This window comes from Platichthys flesus, chromosome 1 (genome assembly GCF_949316205.1).
Source record: "Platichthys flesus chromosome 1, fPlaFle2.1, whole genome shotgun sequence".
Lineage (NCBI taxonomy): Eukaryota > Metazoa > Chordata > Actinopteri > Pleuronectiformes > Pleuronectidae > Platichthys > Platichthys flesus.
In genome coordinates, this window is record NC_084945.1 from 9,846,254 (window position 1) to 9,870,673 (window position 24,420).

At 40.7% G+C, this 24,420-nt stretch overlaps 1 protein-coding gene across 1 annotated transcript in view; it reads right to left on the reverse strand.

The window, feature by feature from the left end:
* Window positions 1-226: 226 nt before the first annotated feature.
* Window positions 227-24,420, reverse strand: part of gpc6a (glypican 6a) — a 127,206-nt gene continuing 103,012 nt past the window's right edge. Inside the window, exons 7-9 of the mRNA XM_062381777.1 lie at window positions 8,947-9,077; window positions 6,795-6,970; window positions 227-5,060 (exon numbers count right to left, since the gene is read on the reverse strand). Coding sequence (XP_062237761.1) covers window positions 4,843-5,060; window positions 6,795-6,970; window positions 8,947-9,077 — 525 coding nt within the window. The 3' untranslated portion in view covers window positions 227-4,842. The remainder of the gene's footprint in view (window positions 5,061-6,794; window positions 6,971-8,946; window positions 9,078-24,420) is intronic.

The window sequence follows — 24,420 nt, forward strand, 5'->3', positions numbered from 1 at the left end:
TCTTTGAAAACATTTGTCAGCCGCATTACTTGGAGCAGCCTTCGAAATGCAACAGCCAAGTCAGTCTATATCATGCTAACGTGATTTGTTCCTTAGGTCTCAGATGTATATTTTAGCTCGTGTACATATCATGTCAGTGATCCGCTTCTCTTATTATAATAATATTCTTTAGAGACTATTTCACAGGATGGAAATCAGACTGGAGAGACAATAGAGGAAACTTCAGGAGAGTTGTTATTTTTTTAATAAAATGTTTATTTTTTACTTTGTATTATTTTCTGTATACAAGAATGTGTAACAAAAGCCAAATAAGCAATCCATTTTAGTCTTTTAAAAAATGGTAAGGCATGTCTGCTTGTATAACCATCAACTTCAGTCCCCCCCCCGAACACTTTAAACAGCGTGCACTGACGGCTCCAAAATCTTAATGTGCTCCTTTGTTATCGGATTTTGCAAATCACAACAGTACCACACTCACAGCAAACAGTTTGTTTCAGCAGAAGTGCAACAAATGATTTACATCAAAATGGAAAAGACCTTGCATAACACATTTTGTTTTAAACATTCGGTATAAAACATCAGCCGACCACAATTTTACGTAATTTTTCAGCTTTTTAAATGCCAGAGAAATAATGAGAAAGAAAATGAACCGGAAAAAAAAGACAAATTAAGAAAAGTGTTGAAGAACTCTGAACAAGGTAACACAGCTCGTTAGGAATCAGAGGAATACACAGGCAGAGGGGAAAAGACAAACGTACCTCTCGGCGTAATTGGAGAAGACTGTAATGATACCAGTGCTCTGGAAAAAAATGTGACCGGCGTCTGTAACAGTTCTTTTCTTGACTCACTTCCGAAGCTTTATTTCAGGAACACTAATCAGGATGTCATCCTCACTCTGTCTAATCTCACATATCTCGTGGACGTTTTTCCAGGTGCATTCGACCTTTGTGCGGCTGAAGATGCAAAGTTATAAAAAATTTGACAAACTTAGTCACCAAGCTTCACTGAGGAGGCAGCACCTGAAGCCACGAGTCGAACTTCCTGCCTCGCCACCGAAAACACTCTGTACCGATTGCTCTGCTACACTCCCCCCCCCCGACTCCGAAATATCTGCTCCCAAAATATTTTCACTTTCCACCTCCTGTCGTATGCTGTGTAGTTATTTCATTTACCAATTAAAGATTCGCCAAAGCACAAATATCAACTGAATGCAGCTCTCATCACTGCACTACTGAGTCTAGATGGGAGTTAAATCGTAAAAGTCAGAACATTCGGTATCGAGAGAGAAATGTAAAAATCTGAAGCTATAATTTTAATATCAGTCTGAGTTTCACGAGCTCCCACGGCCCCGTTTCACACGCCATCATTTTTTACATGAAACCTCCTCCACTGCTCCGCGGGACCCGTGGGTGGCTTAGTCCTAACAGACCGGGAGGACTGCTGCTGCACATCCGGCCTGACAGCTAATTACTTTAATAATAATTTATTCAAAATTCAGTAAATTATGAATGGTTACTGCTGCATGTCCACTCAGACTAACTACCAGCCGTCTGACTCATCTCTCTGACCCACTGAGACGGGTGATCCGATGGTTTGCACCAGATTACACACGAGCAAACTAAGATATCCAAGAGGAAAAGTGAACTGAGAGTGGGACCCACCGAACATCTGCATGAACATTAGAAAAAACTGCATTTTAGATATTCAGAGTTGGGTGAACTGGGATCATGTGTGTTTGGTTTTCATTGCCCCCCCCGGTTCTCTCTCATGCAGGCTTTGACCTAGAAAAGGCTCAACAGGCTTGCTTGCACGGTCACCCCTGCAGAATGCACTGAACATTTGCATGTGCTTTTTTAGAATGCATTCACTGACCCACATCTTCAAAATGCTCATTGCTTTCTAACCTACAAATTTCCAGTTGTGACTAAAACAGCAACACGACCAATGAGATGCATACGATTATTAAAAAAACAGCTCATGTCTTTGGTTGGATCTCAGCTTCCTCTACACTCTTAGCTCCTTCCTGCCCTCAACTAATGATGTTGACCCGGTGGTGGAAAGTCTCAGACTCCTCCACTGGTGACCATTTCTCTGTGGCTTTGCTGATGAATATCTCTGTTCCCAGGCTAGGATCCACTTGTCTTGCTCCAGTCTACCTGGACTGCACGTTGTCTGAATGATCTCTTTATTATGTTATTACTGCTGGCCTGGTGTCCTCTTTGCCAGTGACTGATATTTTGATGTTAGATGTCAGGTTGTGTTTTGGTCCTTCTCTAGTCAATCAAATGCAGCTTTTAAATGAATTCCCACGAAATTAGCAATAGAAAACGCCAACTTTCCTTCTGTTAATGTTATGTAAAAAATAAGCAGTTAGACACTAGATCTCCACTCGTGTCTCTTCAACCTGTTGCAGAAGAGCTGGACTAATTAAAGAAGCTGCAGTCAAGCTTCAAATGGGGGAAAACGGTCAAGAACAAAGAGAGGGATATATGTTTTTTTATATTTGCACTAATAAGAGGGAAGTGAAAATCACAAGTGGCTCCAAGATGTTCAAGTCTGCTGCCCTTTGTGTGTCTTTACTGGATGTGTTAGTCACATGCTTTATATATTTGATTGTGATTGGTCTGTTTCCATTACAATTTACATAATGTGTTTATCTTGACATAATTTTTTGTGCAAATTGAAAATGTGCACAAAACCAGGGGGATGGATCAAATGTGTTTCACTAAATTGGAAAGTTTGATGTCGGACGACCTTTTCGTGGATCTGTTCACTTTTTACACGGTGCTGTCGTGGTACACAATTAGGGTGTATGCATCAGTGGTTTCATTTAATCATGCTGGGATTGGTGGGTGGCAGCGGTTTCCTGCTGGGAGGGAGGTGACGCAGGTCAACTGTTCTGCAGAGGGATTCCTGTGGTGATAGCTTTCTCTCTTGGGGTCCCTCTTCTGAGCCATATGAGCCCGCTGAGAAGAGACTTCCCTAACGGTGCCAAAGGCTTTAGCAATCTGTCAAAGCTAGTTGTCTGAGAGACCACTGAGGGACGACAGTTCATCTGCACCTTTTAGTTGTGCCTTAGAACTTCTGATAGCTCTTTCAGGTCTTAGAGGGAAGGTGCCACTGTGTGTTACTTTCCTCTCTTCCCTCATGCTTTCATCAGAGCGGGAAAACGAGTGTCACTTTGCAACGTGAAATGCCTGATCTCTTCAGAGGTGCTCAAATCAGCTGGTGATCCATCAGGGCAGTGGGGTGTGTGAGGGTCCCCGTTGAGACAATACACTTACTTGAGGGCCATCTGAAATTATCAGGAGCATTTCAGGTGCTTATGAGCTGACGGCTTTGTCTCCACACACACATTTGCCCTCAGTTTGTTTCTGTAGGATGCCTGCAACTTTTCTGGATCCTGCCTTTTATGAGTGACCAGGGGTCAATGCCATTGGGTTGTGTTGCTGCAGCGTAAAGCTGTGGGCTTATGCACAGGGAGCCTCCAGAGCCTGTTAGAGGTCAAAGCCAGTCAGAGATAAAAAGGAGGTTATGAATAGTAACACTAATTCTAAGAGCACAGTCAGAGCCCTGTACCCTCGGCACCCCGCCTCTTTTCCAGTTGGTGACTTTGTACATGACCACTTCTACAACCTGTAGCCTGTCGGGCTGGTGGGTCTGTTCTCATTAACCAGAACATGGACATGAGCAGGAACATGCAATTTCCATGTGCTGCTTCATAAGACGTGGGGGGCACAACCAGCAGAGCAGTCAGAGAACTGCATGTGAAAAACATGGGAAATAAATCATAAATAATTTCCATGAAGCCAAGTATTTCATTTTCAAATACCTAAGATTATTAATATACTCTGGGAATTAAAAAACGAATGTTTAACACCCGAACAGAGGAGTTTAAATCAGGTAACTTAATGTTTGCAGGCAAGAGAAACATTACGACTTGCTGTTGCCACGAAAAACCTTCAATTACGTTGATCGAATAACTTCTAAAAACAAATAATACATTTATAAAAACGTTGCCATTAACTAAACCAGTAAGATTACATACAGTACCTTCCTGTAAAATACATACTGCAACTGTTAAAGTACAATACAATCAGTAAAATGACCTGAAAATATAGATCTTCTTTCTCTATGGGCTGAATGTTTCCTGGAGCTATATAAACTTATGAAGCCAACAAAAATAATCTGTGCAAAGTAGTTCTCCCGGTGCCGTACATGAGCACTTTCTCAGAGACAATTAAATGTGCAACTATAAAGTGGCTGTAAGAACTGCTGCTTCCTGACGCTGCACTGATACGACCGAACAGAAACCAGGTGAACTGCCAGCTCTGAACCAACCAATCCAAAGCCTGCGTTAAAGAAAATCAAAAAAAAAACATGTTGTCAGTTAACATTGTTTCCATGCATGCACACACAGTAAGACTTTATCCTTTCGTCTGAGGGGGGGAAGACTAACAGGATAACGTGGGTGACTTGTTTTCACGACTTCATCACACAAAGAAAAATAGATTCCCCTTTATCTGAAAGTCTTGAGATGGTGTGACCTTCTGAAAGAGATGCGTGTTTTTCAAAATCCTTTCCGGAATGATGAAAAAACAGCACATTTTCTGATCAGGTTTTTTTTTAAGAGATGAGAAAGCTGGTTCAGTGATCAGCATTCTTTGGGAGACGAGCAGGATGCAGCACTGCACTCACTTCCAGTCCTACCACACAGTCAGCCGTTCTCCACAGGGTTCCAGGAGGCTCTACACGTCCAGTGAGGGAACAGCAGTAGAACTTGCTGTTAAACATACTGTACGTATACAGTAGAGGAGTCAGTGATCAGGCCGCGCCCGAGTATTATCTCCATTGAGTCTGCAGCGCCCAAAGCGTGAGGGCGGCCATCACCAGGAGCACGGAGGGTCCGCAGCAGAGCGACTTGCCCTCGGCTGCTGCTGCCGCGCGCCCGTCGCTCCGGTCGGCTCCGATCACGGGAGCCTCGGTTCCCACAAATACAAAATCCGTCGTGCAGCCGTCGGAGCAGCCGCTGCCGCTGCCGGAGCTGCTGCCCTCGTCACCTGCGGCAGGAGAATCACAGGAATTAGACTTTACATTCAAACAATGATGGAAAAGTGACATTAAAGTGTCAAGCTGGGGTTTCCACTGAAAGTTCTCTTTGGTAGAATTTGGTGACTCATTTTGTGAATTTGAATCGTTTCGAAATAAACTTCAGTGCACGCACCAGTAAGAGATCCCATCCCCCTCATAAACCAGTCAGGTTCAGTGCTGGTTTTGAATGTCTTCGGTTCAGTGGTAGCTTTTGATTCAGCCTGCTCCATTTAGTTTAGAATAAAACTAGGCCACACGCTATTTGCAAGGTTAATAGCTCCTCAGCAAACACGTACTATGTTTTCAGTTTATCTACACACTGAGCAGAGCACAGAAAGAACAATCCTACAGACGATTGTCTAGTTCATCTAGTGGGAATGGAAAAGAAAAAAGAAAGGGGTCTGATGACCTTAACCAACAAACACATACAGGGGAGAACACAACCTTGATCCCTGGTGGAGGGAGTAATGGAGCTGCCGTCCTTTAAACCTTTATTACACTACTTCTATGTTGCATCACACTGGGTAAGCACATTTCAACTGCAATCTGCAAATGCACAAGATCCCAGTGAAATCTTATTTGGATGAAACGCAGTGACACATTCATATTTCCCCAGTGTCCAGAGGAGCTGCTCAGTAACATTGTTTTTCATCCTGGTCCGGAGTATAAGTCCAGACCTGTACACCTGAAGCAAACCTGAAGCAAACCTATGCAACAATTGTAGTTTCTTCAGCACACAATGTCTGATGCGTAACCACGACTAGAAGAAAAGAAAATAAAACAAATGTGACACTAAAATGGAGTTATGTCACAGAATGCGATGGCAGCCACACGTTTTATTTCCGGCTTGTCAGCTCGGGAGGATCCGCGGAGTCATGACAGAACGAATGGTTTCTGTCATCGCGGCATTTGAGATGTACATCACTGTCGGTGTCACCGGGGCTGCAGCTATTCATTCTCCTCATAACGGCAGCCTTGCCTCACTGCAGCTCTGATGCTGCCTGTGAAGTTGTATGATGAGTTGCTTCATGAATGACACCTGAGATTTTATTTTGGTAATAACAGTTTATAGCCAGCTGTATATCAGCAGGAGTTTGTGTGCATGTGTGTGTGTGTGTGTATACGTCTTCCCATTGTTGTGCGGAAATTTTTTGTTTTTTGTGATGACATTTTGTCTGAACGAATTTAAGGCTCTTTGGGGATCAAGACCAGATTTAGGGTTCAGGTGAGAATTAGGTTGGAGTAAGCATCAGGTCAGTGAAGCTGTTTGCAGACATGAACTCTGGAACAGGTCTGGAAAATTGGGTCTGGACATTTCCCCCAGTTTGCCTTTCAAATATGAAGAACTCAGCAGGAGATTGTCTGAGTCAGACATGTTCACAACAAGAGGAAAAAGTCTGGAACATTCAGACTGAGTCGATCATGCATGAGGCAGGACATGATGGAAGAATTCTGACATCACATGTTTTTGTTTACTGCAAATCGACTTCGGCTCTGATAACCAAAAAGCTCTAGAAGCTTGTCGTCTATCCAGGTTTACACATTCTACAACATATTCTACACGTTTAACATCTCTTTGACATCCTGACATATGTGTTTTTATTATTATATTTTAATCTTTCTCTTTCTACTTGACTTCGAGTTATCACCATCATCTTGTCCCTGCCTGAACTTGTAAATACAATAGAGGTCGGAGAACTTACTGGAGTCCTGGAAGTAGATGTCATTTCCATTATATGCGTTCTTCAGCTTGTTGGTCATGACCCGCAGAGCCATGATCTGCTGTCGAATCAGTGTGTCGGGCCTGGTGATATCCACGTCTACCTCAGGGTTGTTCAATTGGTTGGTTAGACCCTCCTTCACCACTTCAGGGAAATATCTGGACAGATCACAAAGCAAAAAAAACATCAGCATCTAATGCTCCCATAGCATTATAAGTAAAAATGACCTGTTATTGTAAAATGCAAATGATCTGGTCGACACATTATAGGCTATTGAGGATTTAAAGAAAGTTTCAGATGATTTCCATCCTCTCTTGATACAGGCCTCACAAACCAATATGCAGATTGAAAGCCTTGCTGTAATTTCTTTCTTCTTCTGGATACTGACCTCAAAGAAATTCACAAGTCTCCATCTTTGCAAAAATGTATTACAAAGTTCAACCAAATTGAATATGCTGAAGCTTAAATGAGGCTTCAACAGTCTGCCCCAGCCAAGCGAACGGGTTCTTTCAGATAAAATAAGTATATCAGAGTTTAATTGAGAACCAGATTTTTTTTTTACCTTATGCAGGATAAAAGATTTTCTTTCAAGTTCCAGCCAAATATCAGTAAAGTGTACCATCTAATACATGTGATGTAATACAGTATTTTGTGCTACACAACATTCACCTTTTTATGAATTAATTATCAATTGGTAAATTTGGATGCACACTTATGCATGTGAATAAAGTCTGTTGGGGGGGTGGGGGTTTCACTGCAGTTTTGTGACACACGGCCTCCTGCCTGTTTATGGCAGCGAGAAGAAAATTACATATATTTTTAAATATTATGAAAAAGACTTGGATATTAACAGGATGTGAAAATGCCTTCAGATAATGTACGATGTTATGATCTGTCTCTATACGATTCAAATTGAATAGAACTGATTTGAGGTTAGAACGGCCATAGCTGTATATGAAGCGCATGGGTACATTACTCACAGAATGCATGGCTGCATGTAACATATTGTGAAATATTAATGCTCATATTCAATATTCATATAGAATACAGTTTTTAATAAGGGCATAAAAGTGGAACATTGTGTGCATGTGAATGTTCTGACACTGAATCTGAGGCAACCGGCTGATCTGAGGCTGACTGAGCTGATCAGAGTCTATGTTGTCAAAGAGATAAAGACATTTCCATTGTTTACTTTTGCAATGTTTTCTTAGTTGATCTCTTTCTGCCAAGTTGCGGACACAGAGCTGTTTCCGAGTCAGACTCCTGTGCTGCCATAACGTCTTACATTTAACTTCCCTGGTTCCTCCACAGCAACACAAACACTGCAGAAAACCTCTTGAGAATAGGGACCGTGTGTGTGTATCTCATCATCTCGCGTGACAAGCGGGGAACTCAAATGCAGATCAACCGAAACTAGAGGCTTAAATCTGACACAACATCAGTGTGTAATCAGGCTTAATGGACTATTCCGTGTTGGGATTATTCAATTGCTGCTTTAATGGCAGTCTTGTTTATGCTCATATACATGTGCATGCGTGTAACATCAAAATATATCCATTAATTTTGTAGTCCTTTAAATTATTTTAATCAAAATGAAGTGTGCATAGTTTTTAGGCGAAAGGAGAATGTGGAAATCTATCTTCTAACACATTGGTAACACTGTCTGACTGTTACTGACATTTTATTATCTCCGGGCAATCAATTTACCTCCCAGATTCAGAGAGATGCTTAAAAATGGTCCTGGCACCAACAAGAGAACATGTCTTTTATTGCACCATCTGGTAAATGTGTTGCTCGGACAGGGCCAAAGTGACGGGCTGACACGTTTCCTCTGCCAGCGTCTCTGGTTCACTGTCAGAGAAAACCACTCTGGGCCAAATCTTCTGTACGACTCGGCGATACTCTACACGCTGCAGTGGTGATAAGAGGTGTTGGAAACTGCACGGCCCTCCGAGTATTAGAGCCTCGGAGCTTATAGAGGTTCTCCATATAAGCACTAACCATTGTGCTTACAGGGAGAGTGTTAATCTGGGAACACAGTGTGGTTATTTTAATCCCTGGCAGGCAAAATGTGATAACCGTGGTAGAGCGGGGTGACTTTGCGGTGGTTATAGAGAGCTGCAGAAGTCCTCACCTGCCCTTCGTGTGGCTGTTCCAGCACTGCTCGTCGTCCGATTCCGTGAGTTTGCCCTTGGCGCAGATGTCATCGGGCAGGTTGGACCAGAACCTCCTGGACTCCTTCAGCCTCTCTTTGATGTCAGTCACCTGCCACGGGCCAAAACACAAAGCAGAACCAGATGAAATTGATCGTTTTTGCATTTTAATGGATGAGAAGTGAGGGTGAGAGGTGCACTGACTGTCAAGTTGTTACACACAGGCCGACGATAAATATAATATTTGTGTTTCGTTCAAAACTGAAAAATCTCAGAGACTCCTGCCTAAGAAAATAAAATAAAAAGACAAAACAATCATGCATATCGCAGATTCCAGTAATTCCAGCTCTGCACATGGTGAATTCAAACATTCACGTGGCAGCAAAAGTTTGAGTAGTTGCACAGTCCCTTCTGTTCATGTTTTCCATCCCATAGGTCCTGTGGGGTGGACTTGTTTTCTTCTTCTTTTGCTTCATTTCTCAACCATAATGTGCTCATCTCTGATTCATACGAGACAGATCTGGAGTTTTGAATTTGATATTGGGCACAAGTGTTAACCCCCGACCCGTTCCCATCTGGACTCAGCAAGAAGTTTGACCGGACGACCAGCAAACAGGCGGGAATAAAAAACATGAGGGAAGGAAGTTTGAATGAGACACACTTCCCTCCCTCTGTCAGTCTCTTGTGTTCTTGTCACAAAAACAAAGTTGGATGTAATGTATGTCTTAAGACAAAGTCGGTAAAACAAATGACTTATCCAATAAAAAAGTCAATTTCATTTATATACATTCATGACATGATTAAATGCTCCAGATCACAAACCAGCAGAGGTCTGATGCACTACGTGTTCAAAGAAACTGCAATGAGATAACATTTGGGAAAACTTGAAGATTTTTTATATTGAAGAAATAATTTCTCTTTCTTGGTGAGCTTTGCTTTATACCTGGTGTATGCCTTATGTTACGTGTAGCTAAAGCAAGCAACTGGTCAGCTTTGCTTAGCATAAGACTGGAAACAGGGGAAAGTTAAGAGAAACAAAACGCACCTGCCAACATGTCGCTTTTTTTTAATCATTGACCTATTCTTAATCCTTTTCTTTAATGTTTTGAAATAATTTCTTAATTTTAGATGAACATAAGTTCAAAACTACAGAAAACGCAAAAGTGCCTGGTTATATTACATTTTAATTTCTCTTGGGTCACAGAATTTAGTCTGGAAGCTCAAGCTCCACTAAACAAGTTTACAGTGAGTCATAATAAGTTTAGAGTGATTGATAATAAGTTTAGAGTGATTGATAATAAGTTTACAGTGAGTGATAATAAGTTTACAGTGAGTGATAATACGTTTACAGTGAGTGATAATAAGTTTACAGGCCATATCAAAACAAACAGGTCTGGATATTACTTCACGAGACTGAGCCAAGTGTTAGAGAGGTGATGTTGTGTGAGACCGTGTGTGTTTGTGTGAGTGTTGGAATATATCTTGGTGAGAGAGAACATTGTTGCCGGGGTCACGACCTTCTCTGTGAAATTCTATTGCTTTCAAGCCGCTTCACAATTTTTTCTTTAAATTGTTTTGAACTTGAGGCAATTTTAGCTGCTGAATTCTTCGAGGGCTCTCAAAAACATAGGCTGCAAAATATGTGTCTCATAAAATTTATACCCATATATTTCCAAAACCTATAATCTTAATCCCAGTAATATGTCAGCTGAGTTGCAAAATACACAAATATGTACATATTGAAACCCTGTGACATTTAAAATGATCTCTCTGTCACCGAGATGTAAACATTTCCTCAAATGTATTGAAAGTACACTTTTAGTTGTTCCGTCAAATTTGTGTTAATAAGATTGATTGATGATTGATCATTCATCAGTAAACTGTATTATAGAGTGCTAACACAGCAAAGAAAAGGTGAATGGCATACATAGCAGTTAGCTCAAATGCTAATTCAATGCTTTACATCATCACCAACTTGTTTGTCCTTTTTGATGGATTCATTTAACGGTTCTAAAAAATAATGCACCAGCATTTCTCTGTTATTTCCAGATCCTTAACTCTACAGTGAAATAAATAAAAATATAAACAGTCCTTCCTTATTTTTGTGTTTGTAGCATAGTTATGTTTGGATGCTTATTAATGGACAAAGGAATTGGACGAGCAACACATCAGGGTTGAGATTTTAGCTTTATCGTTTGTATTTGGAGTCATGCTTTAAATGCACAATATGGTGGACATGGTGGTGCAGTGGCCTCACTGCAGACATCCACGCAGATTTAGTTCATTGGTGACCCTGAATTGCCTGAATGTGTGAATGTTTGATTCTTTACGTCAGCCCTGTGATCACTCGCCTCTCGTCCAGGTCGAGCTACTGGTTTGAGGTTTAGGACTAAACGCTGGGCAAGACATTCATTTATCTCCCAAAAAAGACAGACAGAGCTACTAATGATAAATTCTAAACCCTGATGTATATTTTAGTTGTAGAAAAGTTAGCTGTCAGTCACAGTGCAGTCAGAACACTTTGTGGTTGGAACTTGTTTGAGGCTGGAGGAGACAGATGAGGGAGAGGAGGACTATCAAATTAGCTCCAACGAACCCAGTGAGCAGCAGCTTTTTTTATCTCAACATTGGCTTCAAACCACAGTAGCCAGTAATTCATTCAACAAAGTCATAGCTGAGTACACCTCATACAGTATAAATTAACTCTGCTATTCTTGAGGGGGCTGTGACAGCTTATATAACTACTCCTCAATATGCTAAATATTTAACAGGGTTACACATCTGCATGTGTCAGCTGTTGTTCTGAAAGTTATCCCTCAATGAGATTCAAAATTGAATTTAAGAAGAAGAACGGAGGTTGAGGTTATGAACTCTCGCTCCTCTGTGAAGGACCACTTGCTCGGTTCTGCGTTCACTGATGCAACACATTGCAGTGAGAGACGGATTGTAAACACCAGACTCAATAGGCTGTACTTCATGTTGAGTCTCTTGTTGATAAACCGCAAACACAAAAAAGACTACACAAAATGTTACAACAGTTACAATACTACGAGAGGAACAACACCTCACATGATTTAACATATATGTGCTGATGATAGCGTCTGGAGATAAAGCTCAGCAGCTCATCTAGTGAATTAATTTAGTTTATTTCAAACATCGCTCCTGTGGATCTGTAATGTAGACAGCAGCATATTTATTATTGTCGGTAGGTAGCAACCCAGGCATCAAATGAATACTGACACCATGGCTGTGTTCTTTAATGAAACAAACACTTTTATATATCATCTGAGGAACAGAAATAGGACTTTTTAAAGGCTTCATAGTTCCAGGTAACAGTTTGCAACTATTTCATCATAGTTAAATCATTTAGCCTGACATGTTCATGTTAGCAAAGGTCTTGATGGATGGGTGTTTCTGTTGTTGTTGAAGAAATACATAAATGAAAGAACCGTTGTTGATGTTTCAGGAATTTGATTTACATCGGCTTGTGCAGCTCATCCAAGCCGGTCAGTATTTTATCTCTGTGGCTTTGGATATTGGTATCAGCGAGATATTACCATCATTCTTAATCCTGCCCTCTAAACAGTGATTAATTAATAATCTTTTTCAGCAGAGGAAATTGTCGTTATTAGGTCAAACACTATATCTAAACAAATTTAGTTTGGTCACATCTAAGGAATCTAGACAAATACTGTTCTGTACAACATGTCATTTATTTATTCTTGACCCTCCAGTTAATGTTGAAACCATCATTACTCATCATAAGTGCACACGGACACCAGTAATGGCCCCAAAAAATAGTCCACACATTTATCAGAGGACAATTGACCACACACGTACACACAAGCACACCCCCCTCATCATGTCCTAGTTACACTAGGGATTTGGGAAAGTGCATACAGTGAAGCCTCGGGTGTTAGCGGGACATGAAAGGGCCTGTACCAACAGGATGCCACAGCAGGACACTGCCCTCACATTTGATGTGGCAATCCTGTCATGGAGACACCAAAGCTGGTTAACGCACGCTGGTGTGGCTCTGATTCATGACGGCCCACAGCCCCCTGCTGCTCACAACAAAAATTTGGGTCAGATTTGAGTGCGGTGGGTTATTTTACTTAAACTCCAGTATATCGATATGGTCCGAGCCTGACAACTGAGCATCCACAACATTTCATATTTCCAGTGAACTGGTGCCTTGGAGGAAGGAAACCTTATACTTAAACATAAAACTAAATAAAGCGTTATATATTATTCATTTGGGAATTGATACCCATGAAATTATAATGCAGCCTCTTCCATCTGTATAATGTTCTTTCCACATAAACAGTGTCAAGAGTCCAGTATGAGCACAAATTATTCTACTACATACCCACAGCAGTAAACAAACACTTGTTCATGAATAAATTCAAACATGCTCTGTGCTCTGGCTGAATAGTGAAGACCCAAATCTAACCACGAGTCTTTACATGAGCACCCAGGGCACTGAGACTCACTACAGACTCAAATAGTTGCTGCTCCCAGCTGATCTCTGCTGCAGCCAGAGTCTCTCCTCGTCTCAGTCCGGAGTTCACGGCTGAAAACCTCTAAATTACTGATAATATCAAGTGCAGGTTCCGTTCCCAGACACTGGACGGTTTTCTCTCGGTTGGGTTCTTTATAAATTTGTGCATCTTCAAATTTAAGATTATTTAGTGCAATAATTGCATCCTTATATTGTTAGAATTCATTCATAAAAAACTATTTTTTTGTCATAAATTCATGAAAGATGTTTGGGCTACAACAAAGATGGCAGAGAGTCCAAAGACAATAATACAAAATAATATTTGATGCAAAAAGCCATGGTTTTTATGCCTTTTGAGCAGAACTGCAATTTGTGTTGAGTAAAGTGACACAGTGTTTTCTTTTATCATATCAGACCCAGTGGCCCAGCATGGCCCGCAACAAAAACCAAATTACTCCCACACATGAAACCAAGTCTGTTGCGAAACAAGATGATCAGCCACATGGCAATGGTTCCTATTCCTGCATTCACCTTTCAAGTGAAGAGAGTGAGGAGAGCTGGTGACGTCTGGGTTTCTGTGAAGTCTACAGCGGCAGCATCGAGAGGAGAACTGACAAAACTGACCCCGAACTCTTTCAGCATTAAACTGCTTAAAAAGAGACTTAGAGAGGGAGCTCCGACCATTGAAACCAACTTTATATATGTGAGTGTTTTCAAAGTTTATTCAGATTCTTTTGAAAAGAAGATCCTTGTACAGTTTTCATTCGGAACCGTTTTTTCTATTTAGGATATAAACTAAAAAATGACTCACTCAGGGGGATCTGTCCTAAAACAACTGTCACTCATCCTAGCTCCTGCCTCCTCCAAGGTCTGTGGAGTCCTGGAGGTGCTGTCATGGGGGTTGTTTATTCGTCAAGGCATGTGGCGCGGCCACCAGCAGTGCATGTTAATGTAGGTCCAGTCATTTTAATTAGGACTTTCACAGGTCGGATCCACCTGCTTCACTTCAAAGACACACAGTCAACTCTACATCACATTGCTCTCACCTTATTAAACATGCTGACAGTTGGAAAAAGGACCAGCTGAGTTCCAGGTTCTCATTTTTATTTTTGGCTAGTTAAGCTTGTCTGGGTATATCACAAGCTTTTACGTGTTAATCTATAACAAAACTATACTCTAATTATCTAATCTAACTAATCAGTTGTATCTTTAATGGAGAGTTTATCCCACAATTAAACTTTCCTCACCACTATGCTGATAGAGAGGTGGGTGAAGTGTTTGAGTATTCAAAACACTTTAGGAGTTTCAGGTGTAAACAGTGTTGTAGCCAAATCCAAAACAATTGAAGTAACTGATGACCACTTCTTCAAAGTGAAAAAAACAACACACAAAAACATGAAATGCCTCCAAACTGCTCCTGTGGTTTCATCCAATTGTCCGTAAGCCCCGACATTCAAATTGGATTTGGAATTGTCTCATTTACAACGTGTTTGTTTACGATTGAAGAAGTGAACACCATTTACTTCAATGGTTTTAGATTTGGCTGCAACACTGTTTACACCTGAAACTCCAACAGTGCTTTTGTGCACTTCACCCACCCCTCCATCAGCAAAGTGGTGAGTAGATGATCAGTGAATTTTCCTTTGTGGGGGTTGTCACAAAGAACAGAGTGAAGCTGTAGCTCACTGCAGAAGGATTCAATATTATGATTGTAAACAACAGTTACACACATGGAGCATTAACACTTTCTGCCTCAATTGATTTCACAAGAATAGTTTGATCTGCTATGACTCAGTGTTTGAGAAAAAAGCATTAATCGGAACCATGGCACGCATCACCAGCTTGTCCGTCCTTCATATGACTCACACGACAGTGGCTGGTTGAAATCATAAAATATAACAATCAAATTAAAATAAAAGAAGAAAAGATGTTTAAACAACAGATGGCTACGCTGGGAAATAAAGCAACATTTATTTTCATGGTAAAAAAAGTAATTGGAATTTGAGGAGAGTTCGCCACAACTTTAACCCCCCACCTCATCTGAGGCCAGAACAGCAGTGGAACAGCCAAAGTGGCCTTGCATGATAATCTACAGGTTTGTTGAACCTCAGAATGATTTAACCGACGAGAATCGTTTAAATACTAACAATAGAATTAAAGTCGATATAGCTTTTCAGAGGAAGCTAGCGCCGGAAGGACAAAATGAAGATAATGTGTCTCCTCATTCTACACTGAGTGATAAGTGAAGAATGAGATGTGTGAAGCACGTCTAGAGCTTTTTGAGCTTAAACAGAAAGTTATTATGCTCCTGCAGCCTTAAATGTGCCAAGAAAGTAAGAGAGAAACGAAGCCACACATTAAGGTTAAAATTTTACGTGTTACATTTTCTTCTCAACCAGCTTGTTATAACAGCATCAGAGTTCAGGTTGTAGTCAGGACAGGCACATGATGGCTTTCTGTATTTTTCTGCTTTGAGTTGATCCGGGCTCAGTTTGAACAAGACAGGGTCAAAGCCTATAGAGCTGCATGGTGAGGGGGCCATGTTCAAAACTGCAGCGTTTCAATCATCATATTCATTATTTCACCACATCACACTTTGCCCATGTTACACTGTTTAGCCACTCAGGTCAGGTTGGTATAGAAATATGTGGCAGGTATTGAACACACAAAGATAAAGGAAATCTAATCATCACAATCATTTTTAAACTGACAAAAAACCACACCTACAACGCTTACTTCATTGTACTCAAGTTTATGCAACCCACGTAGTAACCCACATGTGACAATTTAGACTATTTCCCAAACCTAGGACAGGGGATAATTTATTCCAAACCAGTGATTGGCCGGTGTCTGATCCAGGATGTCACAGGTCATGAATAGATTAGATACATGAACTAACATCTGAGCCGGAAGAAAGAAGTATAGGGCATGAAGAACTCGCTTATAAGACACTATCAAGAGCCTGAGCACCTGCCTGTCAGACCTCGTGAAGGGAAAAACAGACCATTTGTCAATAGAGACTTTCAAACCAAATATTAGCAGCAGCAGCAGATAACCTGCTCCTCACCAATATCCATGAACAAACAAAGCCCTTATAAGCTACTGAGATGAGTTCTGATCTGAAATGGTTCTTCTCTTTTTCCAATTGCATGAATAAAATAAAACAATAAATGAAAAAAGAAAGCAGTGAGACATCAAATATAATACAACTGTCGTAAAACTGTAGGCGGATAGCATGTACATTTTTCAGTAAAGGTAAAGAACTAAGTATAAAACCAATTAAATATAAAAGCTACAAGTCTCAAAGGTGACAGAGTCATAACCTTTACATAAACTAAAACAATTAAATAAACGATCAGGCTAAGAGAATATATTGTCTCGGATTCCAGTGCAGTTTTATGTGTCTGGATGAGTTTTTATGCAAATTGACTGTGAAAGACCACTCATTCAACACAAAACAACACAACACAACACAACAAATTACAACACAAACCCAACACAACACAACAAAAAGACGAAGATTCTTAAGATCTCCACCAAGGGTGACCTTATATTTCCCTATACTTCACAATTTGTAATTGTTGCATTTATTATTTATTTTTTTCTTTTCCCAAGAAAAGCACATGCACCCAGAAGCATGCATTCTATTAGAGGTTCCTGTCCAGACTGAAAGGAAGGAGCTGCTACGAGGGATTCCAAATCTGTACATGAGTTATTATTCAGGCTGAAAATCAAAGACGGATAACAGAAGGGTCAGCGCAGCGATAAGGACTTGATTAGGTCCCATGATGAACGACACGCAAACAAAATACACAGCCTCGTTTCTGGCAGTTCATTACAAACCCTCCTGTTTGGATGAATTACACACACAAACACAAAGAAAGTGACCCTACAGTCAATATCTATAACAGTTTTATGAGGTTGCTCCACAGACAGAAAAACTGGGCTTGGAGGACATTTCAGGTATATCTTCTCTGTTCCAATTGACAACAACAACTATAATTTACACACAAAGCAACAAGGTATAAATATCACAACGAGAAAACTGAGCTTGAGACGCCAAACCTTGAGAAAATACTGCTTGTGTGTTTGTGTGTGTGTGTGTGTCTGGCTGAACTGCAACTGCCTCAGACTGAATCCAAGTGAGGTACTGTACGTCCTGGGCGGCTTCTGCAAATCTTACCACAACACATAAAGCCCAAACCCTCCATAAAAGATGCCAGCTAAACCAAATACCGCTCTATCGTTGAATATTCCACCTTTCATGTTGGACAGAATTGAATTTATGTTTCTACAAAGCAAGTCAAATTGGACCTTAAATGATAGGGATGGCGAGCAGTTCTAATACAGCGCAGCCATATTTAACAAACCGCGACTTGACTAATGTAAGCACAGATGGAAGTTTCATACACAGCTGGTTTTGTGTCCCTTCCCAAGGGTAAACACACCATTTGGGGACAAAAGCCTCTGTGAGCAGATGCTTCTCTGCGAGGTAAAGCTACTACGGCAACTTTATAAATCTGGACTCACGAGGGGAAAAATTGGAAAAACATTGGAAACTAGCCAAATGTTACACACCAATATTGAACCATTCAGTTTGACATGATCTACACGTCTATTATTCATGGAATTAAATGCGTTTAGTTTAAGCAAATTGATTGAATCCTAGATTTGGATTTCAGCCTCGACCGAGTTGCGGATTTCCTCCAGTCTATTTCTGTGGCTGTTCCTTTGAGCTTCATTGATACTTGGAGTCAGCAAATTTCAACATTGAATATGTTTGCATGATAGGCCAGGAACCGAAAGATGAAATGTCCGTAGTATACAAGACCAAAGTCTAATCCTGTATCAGGACACGGGTATGGAATTGAATTTAATGAATCTGTTGTCGTGTGGATAGTATTAGTATTGATTTACCTCAAAATCGGCATCAAAGCAGCAGAACAGAGAGGATTTTGTTCTTCTAGATCTTTCATCTAGTATCCACCCGATCTTAACAGAGTGATGCTACAAATCCACTGAATCTTCCGCCATTTTTGATCACCATCATCCAAATCCACACCAATGGGATGAAATAGACCAATGCAATAAAATACCAATGACACCATTCCAAGGTAGCATCAGTTGTCTCGGTCCAAACCGAAGCAGAAATAAAAGATAAATGGAGCAGATGGGCACTGCTAGGGAGAAAGACTGCACAGACTTATCGTGTACCAAATATTTCTATACATATTTATCTAACCTTGATAAATTTGTAAGCCTAGACCGCTGGAATCGCCGAAACTCCTCTATTTTCTAGGTCAAATGGATACCGACAGGAACTCCTAACTATCGTGGATTGAAACACTCTATCTCTTTGCACTTTGGGATTTAAATTAAGTGCGACGAGGACATAGTGAAAAGAAAAAGAAAACCCTCCAAAGCGAAGCAGCACTAAATGTCCGGTTCCTTGTTATGCTCAAAGCAACTGGGTTAGTTTACCTCAGCCACAATGGTCCAGCGTTTAGTGATTCGGGGCTTTGAATAATGCACTGAAAAGGATTTCCATGGACATACTGTGGTTTATTTCAGCGTGCCAGCCAACCCACATGGAGGCTGTGCTGTGTTAAAGCAGGGTAAACAGATTCTACCTTTAGGCAGATGCGTTAACCACACTGTGTCATGGGAAACAGTGGCGGGCTCAGCAGCCTGGTGATGAGCAGGGAGGCTGATTCCACTACATGTTGTGGCTTTCAAGCAGAAAATACTAAAAAAGCTGCTCGGAGGGTGAAGGAAGTTTGTTCGACCAGTTTGGGCTTCAGATGGGAAACTAAAGATACTGGTATCCAAAGGTGTGAGTCGCCACGTCTATGATAGGTCTCACACTCTTCTTTGAGGTCGTCGACTATGAATAATAGCAACAGAGGTGATTAGATTCTGTCTGTTTGTAGTCAAGTGATTGGTTAATTAATCCGACTGCCACTGGGTCAGTTTACAGAAAACACCACAGAGTAGCTCACTGTGAAAAGCATCACACTGCACACTGCCCACACGGCTGCTATTTCCATGAAGCACAATGCAACCTGTATGGACTACACAATTATTTTAGACGCAGGGACAAGATGTGGGATGGAATTTATTGATGTTCGCAAAACTGTACCAGCACCAAAACAAACTCCTTAATGGCATGTTTGGCAGTGTTATTGTTCATCGTTAAATTTACGTGGTGACAAAAAAATCTGAGCTTTTCATGCCGGGTACAAACAACCTACTAACAACTAACAAATGAAACGGCGTCTATTGTTTTATAGCTTTTATGTAAGATTGTAATAATAAACAATGTGGCACAGGGAGATACAATCTTCACAACTTCAGTCTCTGTCTTTTTTTTTTTACAGATCTGATCCAAAGTCCTAATGTTTGAGATGTTAAGGTGTGAAAGGCTGTCACTGACTCTCATTATTCTTCAGCGAGTGAAATTGGAATTCTGACAGGAGGTGTCAGTGCCATCTCAGTCAGGAGTTTTCAAATTTTGTCGATTTAGTCCGTGTAAAGTCTTTCTGCACTTTCCTATTGGGATTTGATCACAGTAGAATATGCAGCAAAAGCCAGAGGAACTAGGAAAGAAACCAAGGAGAGGAACTTGAAACTCCCGAACAACACAACATCACCACGTGTTTTTGATTAACAGGAATATTTCTTTAATTTATGATCCATATTGTGTTTATAATTCCTGGCAGCTTTGCATCACAATAGCTGTGTAGCAACAACAGACGTTTTTCCTTTCCTGCCAAATCAGGGACACTGACACAGACAAGTAATTGCTCAATAACATGTTTTTCTGAAAAACTAGAACATTAAAATCCCCAACAACCACATCCACAAAGAATATTTTCTTGCTCATACTTTTTTCAATGACGCAACAATGTGTGTGTGTGCTGCTAATTTAACAAGGAATGAAAATATTGGAGGAAATAACTGGAGAAAGCAAAGAGAACAGACATCTTTAGGCAATCATGTAGATTAGGCAGAGAAGAAAGAATAGACTGTGAAGCTTAAGAGGCTCCACATAAAAGTCTAACTTCAAAAGATGTAAAAGAGCAGACTAAATCATATTAGCTGGGATGAAGTAAAGCAATTGGGTGAAGGCATGAATGTGACAATGAGATAAATTATATGCAACATCAGCCACTAGGGGTTTCTCAATCAGAACAATAACAAAATACCTAGTTTGATGACATCGTGAAGCAGCGTGGGATCATGGGAGTTGTTGTCTTCACTACCGTGAAAATATACATTTTATGCACGTTACGGCGTAAACACCAATGAATAATCGTGATTCATTATGAGTGACTAGTATATACAAAAAAACTGCTGACTGGCAATCATGCTGGCCCAGTGCGTTTACTTTGTCATACGTCATTACCACCGCCAGATACAGCCGAGACGGACAAAGCCATGGGTAAAGCGGAAATGAGGCATTTAAATGGCGCCCAAAATGAAACGTCGTATTGCCTTGACTAAAATTGAGGATTTCTCTGGATGTTAACATTATTGGAGCCATTTTGGATATTGCCGGAACGTAGATGTGGTCGTTTTTAGACATTTTAATGAACAATGTCAAAACTTTAAGTGAAGCTGAGGAGCTGCAAGGTGCCCACATTGATCTGTTGTGTCCGTCCACGTACATTAATCCTCATTCATTTCCAGAGACAGGTCTCTGTTGAGTGAGCAAGGCTGATTACTCATCAGTCTCTGTCAGATTTCCATCTCTTCTGACAGACAGAATAACCTCAGGGCAGACAGACTCATCGCCCTCTATTGAGTCACAGAGGTTAATATGGAGAAAAAACAGTTCACACCATCACATTATTTTAAACTCATCAATAATGCAGGTATCAAATGAATAGTTAAAGTGGACCAGTCAAACGTTGGAAAGATCACAGATTCTCCGGATTGACTTTTAATTGAAACTACACTTTAAACCTTGACTGAGCAGAGCCATGAGAACAGGCTTCCTCCGTCGCAGAACAACTGACAGAACATGTCTGTTCAATTTGTGACGGCGCAGTTGTGCGGTTGCTTGTGTCATCCACACAATGCTGTTCCAACGGAGCTGAATTGGGTCACAGCATCAATCTCTAGTTGTCACTTCTCTCAGTCCAAAGCCTGAAACTTCACACCTCCACCTGAAGCAGCTGGGTCTATAATAAGTACGCCCACAGCAGTCACTGTGCAGAAAAAAGTGGAATAGAGAGCAGGAAAAAGAGGATTTATCAAGTTGGAGCTGATTGATATAGAAAGTACTGCAGTGCAAACATAATCTTTCTTCATAACAGGTGGTGTAAGTATAAATTGTTGGCAGGTGGTGGAGCCTGTTCTCTTCCACTGTCCACCAGCTACGGTCATTTCATCGCCTCAAACAAGGAGGTTATGTTTTCAACCCTGTACATTTGTTTTTTGTCAGCAGGATAACATAAAAAAATGACTTAACACATTTTTACCAAAGCTGGGACATGGGCCAAGAAAGAAGCCGAAACATTTTGTCACCCTTTCGAAAAATACATCATTTTTGACATTTACACAGATTTACACAGGAAATAAAGCATTGATAGAGAAAAACAGGCATATTCAGGGGCCTGGTATCTATGAGTGTGTGCAATTTTGGTGCAGCTTGATTGGATTTAAGGGGATCGCTGGGCCTTCTATTCTGTTTGTTGTTTTTTTGTTGGTCAGCAGAATTGTACAAAAACTACTGAATGGATTTCCATGAAACTTGGATGGGACATGGGCCAAGAAAGAAGAACTAATCTGGACAAAGGGGCAGAGTGGATCCCTTCTATAACATTGTGAAAACAGGCATTTTGTTTTACATTTCCACAGATTTTACAGTGAATAATGCACTGGTCTTGATGAAAAAAGACCATTCGTCCACAATGATGATGGCGATTACATGATCTGGATTGCTTTGTTTGTTTAGCCGTAATGGCATTTATTTTTTTCCCCAGATCTTAGTCAGCACAATGCACCAGAGTTTAGACACCCAACCAGTGCTCACACACTGGGCTTGTTACTGCTGCTTCATTAGCATGCCAGTGCGATTAACTGGTCTTAACATTTGTTCTTTTCGCCTGCAGAAATTGTGGCTATTAAAGAGAAAAACTGTAGAGAGTAGATTTGCAGTGCATGCCAGCATTTCATTAAAGCTGTAACTGGATCCATCTTGTGGATGGATCCAGGATTTAACCGCCAAAGGGGTTAAGGATTTAACCCCTTTGGCTGTGTTACCATTTGTCATAATTGGCAGTGGTGTCTCCAAGTGCAATGGGTGGAGTGATTTCTTAATGACTCTGGCAGAGACGACAGTTTCATAAGTGAAGAGTTTCTGTTAATTTCTGCTCCCACTCTGCAACAAAAGGATGTACAGGGGTTTTCTTGTCACACATTCAAACTCAGTGTTTCTTTAAATCTCCAGAAAATCTTCCAGTCCTTTCAGTAAAGTGTGTTTACCATAACAAACGCACACTCAAGTGTACTTGTTGCTTATAAACATTGGTTTACTGTGATTGATTCAAGGAATAACACACGGATCCTTTACTCTTCACTTTTCCTTCCTTAGAAAAATGGCTGTTGCCAGATCGTTTCCTCGTGCAGGCACCGCGTAAAACAACGTGAAATGGAGCATGGAGAAGGGGCCTGGCCATTGCTAATGACGGATGTACTTTCCTTCCAGCTGCATGCTCATTTCAACAGTGCTCAACAACAAACAACCCATCAAGGAGGCTCAAATATTTAGAAATTGGTCAGATGAGTCGATGATGGGATCCTCTGTGGACATCCATCACATCTTTCCTGCGAGCATTTGTGTAATGGAGAAATTGACAGTAACATTCTGTCAGCATTGTTAGTTCAAGCTGACAGAGAACAAAGTCATTTCTGTCAGAATTGTGTCATTGGACATCTGCTCATCAATGTGGAAACAAGTGAAGAATATAAATGTTGTTATAAAACCAAATTATGGACTTCTCAACTCTCTCAGAATACAAATGTGAATATGAAACAAAGTGGAGGATAATTCACTGTTGATGACGGAAATTCAATATTGACCACAAATCCTAACCTGCACAATACAGAGTTGAATCCAGCTTCTACTGTAGCTTAGTCACATCCTAAAGGATTAATTTACTTTTCAACTGCGGGGCACTTTTTCAAGAGACACCCCGTACGGGTCTCATGATGGGGTACCAGCAACCTAGAGACCCTTTTACCGACAGATTAAAAAAGTTACAGTGGCACAGCAGCACAAGTATTACTGGTAACATTAATAATGACTTTGTTCAGCCACGAAAACTTGATGACGTGACCAGCATGCAAATACCAACACCCTAAAAACTGAGGCAGCTACATGGAGTTCAGTCATCATTTATTGTATTATTACCTTGTGTTGCCAATAGCAGGGTATTGTTTTCTGTTTTCCTCTCCTGTGTGTGTGTGCACAACAACTAAAAACACACAGACCTATTTTTTACCAAACTTGGTGGGATTCTTATTTGTGAAGGTATCTCTCTATGATTACACTTTTGGAGCTGGTTAGTCAGTGGTGTGGAGACACACTGGACAACACAATACTAACAGAGCAGGGCTTGTGTTGAGCTGAGGTCCGGCTGCTGCTGTGCACTGTCTGCTAGTCTGGTGAATTCACAGCTGAAGCTGCATCTACCAAGTTTATGTCAAACCCAGCCTGCTTTCTCACGATGGTAAACAATTATGGATGTTTTAACAGGTTTTTAACATGATGAATGTTTCTCATCTTATTTTGAAGTATGGTAACATTTCTCAACTGGCGCTAAACACAAAACGGAATGACGATGCTAAGTTCATCCCAACATCACCTTCATCGTATGTGGTCATGAATGAGGAATAACTGTAAAAATGGTGAAAAATCATCTGAATCTTTTTGAAATTGATCTAACAA